Source organism: Opisthorchis viverrini (assembly GCF_000715545.1).
Source record: "Opisthorchis viverrini unplaced genomic scaffold opera_v5_8, whole genome shotgun sequence".
Taxonomy (NCBI): domain Eukaryota; kingdom Metazoa; phylum Platyhelminthes; class Trematoda; order Opisthorchiida; family Opisthorchiidae; genus Opisthorchis; species Opisthorchis viverrini.
Window position 1 is genome coordinate 3057940 of NW_008751664.1, and position 9239 is coordinate 3067178.

The 9239-nt window shown below is 42.4% G+C and overlaps 1 protein-coding gene across 1 annotated transcript in view; it reads right to left on the reverse strand.

The window, feature by feature from the left end:
• T265_12645 (hypothetical protein) overlaps positions 1-9239 on the reverse strand; it is a gene marked incomplete at both ends in the record, with an annotated part of 18728 nt that extends 9489 nt beyond the window's left edge. Inside the window, one exon of the mRNA XM_009164727.1 lies at positions 7502-9239. Coding sequence (XP_009162991.1) covers positions 7502-9239 — 1738 coding nt within the window. The remainder of the gene's footprint in view (positions 1-7501) is intronic.

A 9239-nucleotide genomic window follows, 5' to 3' on the forward strand; every position in this document is an offset into this window, starting at 1 on the left:
ATTATATTATATTATATTATATATTGTTATACTATATTGTATATAATATATAATCTGTCTCACGGTGAGTGAGCTGATCGTCTACCTTAATTGTATCCCAAAATGTTGGGAATGGTTCCTTTTGCATTGTAGGATATTAAATTTTAAGTTTGGTATTCCTTTAACTCTAAAATTGGAGAAAATCATGCAGATGGTGTTTGTTCTCTGTCCTACGTAGACTGAAGTAACCTCAATATGAGGCTGCAAGAATATATTATCGTCTCGTGATTTCTCGTCCAGCCATAATTTTGTTCAATCCCCCGTTAAAACCAATTTAATTTTCAAGTTAATCTGATTGGCCATTTATGTACAATCCAGTGGCAAGGTTGATTGAATCTAAGGGACTGTGCCTACCGGATAGTCTTATAGTGGAAGCGCGGAACCGGTTGCTAGTTGTCTTGGTGGAAGTTTCCTTCAAGAAGATACATAGAAATACCCAAACCAAATAAAACAACAGGTGGTCTTTGTACAGGATATTCAGCTGAAGAATATCACAAACGAGATCCTCAGCTTGGATTCAGACGTTCTCCATCAATAGCAACCTAATTTGCCAATGAATGCATTTTGCCGAGGGCCTTGCTGATTCTGTGTGTAATAAGCTCCAGCTCTGATGAGAAGAAACATCCATAAGGTGAATAAGTTTGTTTGTACGGGAAAGGTTAATTTACGTAGCCGCGTATAAAACGCTGGTTTTAGGAAGTCCCTCAAAGTACTGAGTTGCTAAGCCCCAGGTGTAACCAAACGAAGTACGTTTGAACATATCAGACGAAATAACCTTTATTTACAGTAAATAAGATGGCAAAACCTAGTCAGGGACACTGCTTCACCGGAAAGCCCACTGTAACTAATCAGGTGCAACTCTTTAAATAAAATCTAGCTACGCGGCTGACCACTTAGTTGAAGACAGAGGCCACACAAACTTACAAAGCGAACCCACCTTATCATTTTACTCTTTTGATATTGTCTAGGAATCAGCACGCTAATGGGTTGAAAACCTATGGGATCTATGCGACAAGCAATTGCAGAAGGGATTTTACACATACCCTATGAACAAACTAATTGCGTGGCTTTACTACCCGTACAGCTGAGTTCCAACGGCCGATCACACATGAATTTGTGGCTTGCCAAAGTTTACCCCAATGATAGAAGGAACTCACATTAAGCGGATACGGTTTAAGGGGGGGGGGAAACGCAAGACTTCAGGAATTCTACGGAAAGTCGTCTAAACGCGGACAGTGCACTCGGTTAGACTACTGAACAAAGAAGATAAGCTAAAGAAATGCAGCGTCTCCTACAAAAGCAATTTCTGGTCACAGCGGGAAGCAGTGGGTGGCTTCAAAGTTCTAGGAGGATCTTTCAGGGAGGTAACAATTATCGTCGTCCGTAAGTAGAACAAACGAGCTGCTGTTACAGATTAATTTCAGTCCTTCTTCCTAATCGATATAGTTCATGGGATTAATCAAGGAGACTGTTTTCACCAAATGCATAGAGCAAACAATCTGAAAAAGCGAGCCAACTCAAGGTATTTTCGCAGTAATATAAATTCGGAATCGCAACATTCCCGTCGAACGCCAACAATTATTTGGTACCGCGTATGTCAGGTACTACTCCTGTCAGAGTGTCGAATAACCTAGCCACTTTAACTATGCACCAAAACGTTTTCTGTCACATTTCTATATCTGCTTCCACCGAATATCATCTCCGAGAAGAATAAATAACCTTTGGGATACTTGTAACCACGGCAACAATTTCTGACCAGCAGCTAGCCTAAACGTAAACACTTAGGGATACTTGTGGGATTCAACTCGTTCAAGACCGAAAGATTCTGCAGTATAAAGAATGAACCAATGGCTCTTATGACGCCAGAGAAAACAGTTGTGACAGTCTAGTCACGCCTTTTAGTCACGTGAGCCGGTTGTATAAAAGTACTACACAGTGAGACCCTTCTGTAAAGGATTCCTCGCAAAGACACCCCTATCCTACAAAGAAAACCCACTATTTAGGCAAAATTAGACCACTCTTAAGAGTTTAACTAGAGAGGCAACAGAACCACAGGCTAACCCTCTTAAATTGCACTCAATATGGATGGCCATATAATTATAATTTCGGTGTTTTCAGCTAGCTGATTGCTAATCCTTGATAATAAGTCGTTTTTATTCATGTTTTTTTGTAATACCTTCATAAGTAACAGTTAGTAGTACTTGACTACCAAAAGATTCAATCATTTTTTTCCAATAGACTTCCCTTTGCTAAAATTCCATTCACAATGATGAAGCAGCGAATTGATCCAAACCTGCCGTGCTTGGCAAAGGAACTTATATGGTGAAACTCCATTATCGTTTCAAATGGTATTTCAGTAAATATTGACCAACAAAGTGCATTTCTCTTCATCTTTTTTGTATTGGCTTTTGGTCCTACTTGGGTCCTAGTTCAAGCCTAATGATTGCAGGCAGTGGTGGTTAGAACGTTCCTTATGGTAACATTCGTCTAGGAGCGCATCCATCTCCACAGAAGGGATCCGAATTTCTCAAATCGCACTTTTCCCCAGAACAGCCATACTTCTAGTCACTTTGAAGTGATCCTGAGCGAGTATCTTGGAGTAAACGGAAGCAACTTCTCCAATCATTTCCAAGCGAAGATTTGGTTTATTCTACTTACTGTTCACGACAATGTACTTAAAACAGTCGACTCCTCGTGCTGATGAACTGGTTGAGAACACTAAAGGCGGTCCAAATAGGTGATTTTCAGGTCAGTGCTTGCACCACTCCGTTCGTTAGAGCGAACGAAAGCCTTGGCATATGTAGAAACTCTCAAAGTAGATACGTTCGCTGTCATTTTCTGCAAGTTTCTTGCCGACACGTGCCCTCTCAACTAGACATTATTGAATGTGAAATCGCACATCGTGCATCTCAGACGTATCCATTTTCTTAGAAGAAGAGAAAATAGTAAGCTTGTGTGCACGATGTTGCACTGCAGCCCTCAATAGGAGCAACGTTTCTGTTTGCTCTCTTCTGTACAAACGTTTTGAAGCACTTGACCTGAATACTCCCGTCGTCTTATCGATAAGTTCAGTCGATAAATTTGAAAAAAAAGTCACGTGTAAGGACGAGGAAGGTAATTAATATGGAACTAAAGTGGTGATTCGAAATGCCAGATCGTAGTGGAAAACTAACAAATGTAATGGAAGAATCTAAGTTGCTTAAGAGTTCTCAAACAGTTTATTTATGCATTCCGCTTGAACGATTCTTTGGGAAGTCAGCTAATTCTGTAAGCACTGAGAGATCGTCTCCAGCTCCCACCAGTTTCCCTTTCCTGGGGTAGAGTTTCGATGACATTTATTCTCATAAACAGGCGCAAATTAGGGCTTCATTGAGCATCAGATTTATGAGCAGCTATGGTAGCTGGAAGGTCAGGTATAATTTGACTACTGTGTCACTAAGGTCGCTGCTACCCAGATTGTCTATACATTTCCTAGTCCTTTGGTCTTGCCTTGCACAACAGCTTGCCGTCCCTCATTTTCCTGGAGAAGAAAGTCACTCAAGCGGTAATTCACCGAATAGACAAATATCAATGGTCAGTTTTGATCAGTACCGATCGAAACTGGTCGGGGTTTTTCGGAGAATTTTCAGCAACCCTGCAAGTAGTGCGATATCTCGAATATCGCGCCAAATAAAATTCATTCTACTATTATACACGGCAGAGGACTGGCAAATCACCTTGAAGTTCAGTTGCATAGGAGTAGCTACACGTCAGCGTTCAATCTAGGGAGATTTTAGGGCAGCAGTCCGCTGAGGTATCAGTTCAAAAAACAAGAAACAGGGTTTTCAGATAGGAAGGGATTACGAGTGGACAAAATCTGTTGTGCTATGGAGCACGTCAGGCAGTTGTCCTTCTCAGACGCTCACACAGCTGATCATAAGTTTGCTGGAGCGTGTGAATGACCGTTCCATCATTTCATTCAGTAAGTCGCTCTTCGGATTTACGCTCGTTTCAACTTATGTTTACTTCTGATCAAGTCACCGCTAACTACCCCGATCTTCTAACACCGCAGTCTAATCTGAGCACGCTCAGCCAATAGTACACTGTGCGAAATATAACTGATTTTCCTCTTCCCAGGTAAAAAGTCTTTCTTTGTCAAAGAGGCTCGAAAAAAGTCTTTGTATTGCAGTTCGACAACTGGAAATAATTGCCTGATATTGCTTGCTCAGGTATCAGAGTTGGGGTCAGTTCTAGTGAGAGTTCCGATTCTGATTTGACCTCCAATATGTATCTTAAATCTTGGAAGAAATATGAAGGCAAATTTTGGCCAGCTACAGATGATCTATGTCTATCTTTGGAACATGAACAATAGCGTTTTTTTCAATTTAGTGAGAGACCGCGTAACAGATGTATTTTCGATCTCGACTGACGAAACGTCAAACGTGAGACAAGACAGGATCGGCAACCATCTTCGAGGCATTCATATAGTGATCGAAACCAGTTGGTGTGTTATCTACGAACTTTTCAGGACCTTAACTGCAAACTAATTTTCAAATGCAACTCAGTCAGCTTGATATTCGAGCACGGCTTTCATCGCAAATCCGAAATTGCAAAGTTTCATCAGAATAGCTTTTTTATGTTTCCAACGGAAAGACTCAATCATCCGTTTTTGGACGCTTCAGACCGAAGCACTCAAGGTTCGCTGTAACGCCCGATGACGATAATTAGAAACAGGAGGTTTGTTCGCTTCACAACCAGAATGACCATGGTAGTGCAACCCATATTGTTTGTTTGCTATTGCAATAGACCGGTAGCTTGATGTTCACAAATAACATGCAGTGGAAATGAACCGGTAGAGGAATCGTCAAGGAAGGTAAAGCAACGGGTTCAATGTGTGTTTTGCTATACCTTTTTGTGGTCCACATTTGAGCTAATCCGGCTTCTGATAATAATTTGACGTTTAAACACATGGTATAAAAAGAATAAACTAGGTCTTGAATTTTTTATCACACAAAATCTGCTACAGTAACGATAGTATTGACCTCATGGTGCATTGAATAATGATGTTATCAGGTTTCGTCGATCAAACATTATTTGCGAAAAATGTGATTACTGAGCTGGTCGTCAGCGATTTTTGTATGTGTGTTTGTGTTCACATCAACTCAGAGCCTCACGGTAGCCAAAACAATTGATTGCCAGTCAAAGCCCAATTCGGATGAATGACTGCTGTATATCCAAAGTCTGTACCCAACCGATGAGATCACAACAGAGAGAAATCGATAGTCAGATATTAGTGAGTTTAATCAGCTTTCTACACCATCGCATAGTTTGGGTGTATTGTGTCAGTGTTTGAAGACCGTACAATCCATAATTGGCGGCGATCTGAAGGCTTACGACAAGAATCTGTCTTGGCTGTTGATGGGTGGATTGTCTCAAATTCTTTGCTTCCGAATTCTTACAGATGTTTGAGTCACGGGTGTGACAGCATCGCAAGAGTCAAGGTTTGTCGACGTTCTTTCCAGAAGGACTTTCTATTATATGTATTGCAGGTCTTACTGCCTGAAGACCGTTCCGAATGTATAAAGGCGATGCTTGCATTAAATCGGCCCTATTGGATTACAAAATGCAGCACCGAGATCCTCACGTAAGATAAAAGTTGATCAACAATGAGGAGTGCGGCTTTCATATTTGACCTGCCTGGAACTATTCTACCAAAAAGAGGCAAATCCCAAGTGACTGGTTGGTACATCATTCACACGCAACCAATTTGTACGGGATAAGCGGTGCAAAATTGTAAACCCGTGATGTTGTACATAACAATCATAAACTAATTCACGTCGAAGTCTTTCGTGTCTCATGTGCCCTCGAACTTTCTGAATTCTACCTAGGCATGGGGCCCTGTTCAAACCAAGAGTTGTCTTTGACGTAGAAATGACATCGTAAATTTCCGGCTAGAGAGGCAAAGCGTTTATTAGGAAACGAGCAATCACGTAATTAAGTTGAAGCTATACAGAGGTAAGATCCACACGTAAGTCCACACCAAATGGAAGCACTGGGCTCGGGCTTCGCTCTTATTAGAGCTCATTAGCGGTGCATATTTGATGGCCGTGTCAGGATTTGAACCCTGGACATCTGACATGTGAGGCGAGCGTGTCGCCACTACTGTACGAAAGCATGTTGGACGCACTAAAATTTTCACGTCTGAACGAAGGTGTTCACACTTCAGCGATGTTATTGGTATGCCCAGCACGGTCATTGGAAATGCACTGCTGATGAGCTCTAGTAAGAGCGAAACTCGAGTCCAGTGGTTCCCTTTGGTGTGAACTCACCAGATCAATTTCACTGGAACTGGAGAACGATCGTTCAAACGAGAGTGATGTGAATATGAACAAAATGCATATCCCGCAAAACCCCAACTGAAACGTAAGATCATTGTATTTCCCTAAGCAAGACACGATTGTTATACTCTCCTCGGACGAAGTAAGACACCTATTTTTGGCCCTTATCTATGCATGTAGATGAAGCTTTCAGAATTTGAGTCCGGGATGTAAAAGAAACAGATTCCGACAAAGTGCAATAAACACTTATTTGCAATCCAATGTGATTTTATCTGGTGACTCAACTGAATTCCATCCACATTTTATGTTTATGATATTCTTCAACTGAATGCTATACGCATGGCAGCGTCATGGTTCAATTGACACAATCTGCAACATATCGATCGGTCGACGAAAAAATTGGTCTGTCGAGGGCTTCTGTGAAGCATGTCTAAAGTGTTGAAAACCCCATATAGAATTATGAACGCCCACTCGTCTCCCTCTGAATTATTGCAGTTATCAGCACTCCTGTCGTTATATTGTGCTGTACCAGGAGAAATGCTTGAAATCCACCGCAAAACGGCACTTATTTTACAAAGAAATGCATCTTAAGATAAGCGCACGATGGTCACGTACTAGGTACATTGCGTTGCGAACTGCTGCTATATGAATTCTCCGGACCATCGAGGCTAAAAAGCCTAACAGGCTTATAGATTTCAATGCATCTCTTACAGTGCCACAAAAGTCCACATCACTACCGGAGAATAACCAATATTTAAATAAGGTTACAGCCTGACACAGGTGATGGCGGCCTCTCCCAACCGACAGTAACATAATGTGGAAAACTCCGATATATCAACTGGGTTAACCGAAGCTCTTACCCTCGGTTACGAAACTTATGGATAACTAAACGACTAACCAAAGAGTAATGTTTCTACTATCAATATCACGAGTGAATCAAGGAACAAGGCCAGTGGATCAGAACGCTTTGCTAGGCACTCGACGGCCAACCTGTGATTATTTTGCGTATATATCTGTAAAATATGGCAGTATGCTCATTTTAAACCAGGAGTCCACTTGAGAGTGTTCTATTTACCCGAAAATGCAGCAGGAGATCCTAGGCATATTAACTCGGATGACATTAAAACAAAGGGTTGTATACTCACCCAAGGAGATTATGCTGCTTTCTTCTTCCGCGGCAATATGAACCATACCCTCACTTGTCTGAGACAGCTGTGAGAGAAGCGTTCGTCTCGACTCTCCTATTGGCCACTCGGGTTCTTCTAGGGGTAAGGCCTGATCGTCCATGTATGGAACATTATATACAACTTCTCTGCTTCCGCGAAAGCTTGGTATTTTTGTGGGAGTAAGAGCATCTGGGAAGAGGTAATCGTCGTTTACGAACTTGCAGCCCGGGGGAGGTAATCCGACCGTGCTCCATGGACGGCGTTTGGCCGAATCGGTTGTGCTTCTTCGACGCACATCCATAATATTTCCAGGATCCCTGAGCACAGGTGTTATTCTGAAACCTGTAGGCGTGGGTGGCACTTGTGGTGGTTCACCAAACTCAAGATTGTATATTTCATCTCGAGAAAGTCTTCTAAATTCGTCATCCCCATGCCAAGTTTGTCTCGAATACAGGTCTTTTGGCTTCCCCAATGGAGTCCTTGGAGTCAAAGGCACTTCGTTAGGCTTATCGATTTCAGGAGGTATAGTAGCATCTTTCGTTGATCTTTTTGTTTTTCGTTTTGGACCTGATCTAGATTTCTTGGGTCTTCTTTTCTTCTTCGCTTCCACGCTTTCATCTGGATGGGCACCACTAACAGGGGCAAGCTGATCTGCATTTTGACCAACTGTAGGCACAACATCAGCAGGTGATCTGTGTTTTCGTCTAACAAGGGAACCAAACACTCTAGGAAGGCTGAAGTTCGACCGACCACGGTCAACTTTAGCTTGTTTGTTGTAGGAGGACTCCATTTCAGAAGCATCACCATCTGTGATTGAGAAATCCAGTGGATGAATGTGACCGAATGACGGGTCAAAAAGTTCGTCTTCGCATGGTTTTGTTGCCGCCTGGATCTCAACTCTGGTGGGAGATGTATCACCGTGTCCATGCTTATATAACTGATCAAGAGTGCGCGCCGGTTTAGGATGACCGTGCAGACGAAGACCCCAAGACTTCTCTTGTCGGTTGATAGGTTCCTCGGGAGGTTGGAATTTCAGCTCCTGAGAGACAGATAGGTTTGGCGAATATGCAGGAACAAAAAGGGCATCACGAGCGTTTTTCAGAGGAGAACTACCCATTGGGGTGGCAGCTAAATCGGGCCCATTATCAGCAATATCAGTAGTAACAAAATTGTTAAGGCACTGTGAATCTGGCAGATTTAAATTAAAGGAAGCATTAGGGAAAGTAACAGGTTCCGAGGAAGCAAGTGTAACGACATCGGCGAATGCCTCAGAAATAGCCGTTGTGGGAGAATCAGAAAGAGATTTGTCAGGCCTAACGGAATCACCAATCCTCTGCGAAACAATCGATTCCGCGACAACAGAACTAGGAGAGGGCGCAGAAAAATCAACAAGGTGCATATCTGACAAAACAAATTCAGCGTCATTAGCGGAGAAAAGATTAACGTCAACTGCAGAGTGCAACGAAGAAGGTGATAAATATGTGCTTGGACGTGAAGCAGAATCATAGAAAATAGGTTCGGAAACAACAGGGACAGGAGGTGATGGGACGGAAGAACCTGCGAAAACACCAACAGGAGATATTGAAGAGGATAGTTCAGAATTTGGAAAAGAGAGGCCAGAAAATATCGGAGAAACATCCGCAACACCAACAGCGTCTCCCGCAAAATCAACAGTATAGGAGTTCCCATTACCCAGCTTAATCTTCGGCGACCACGG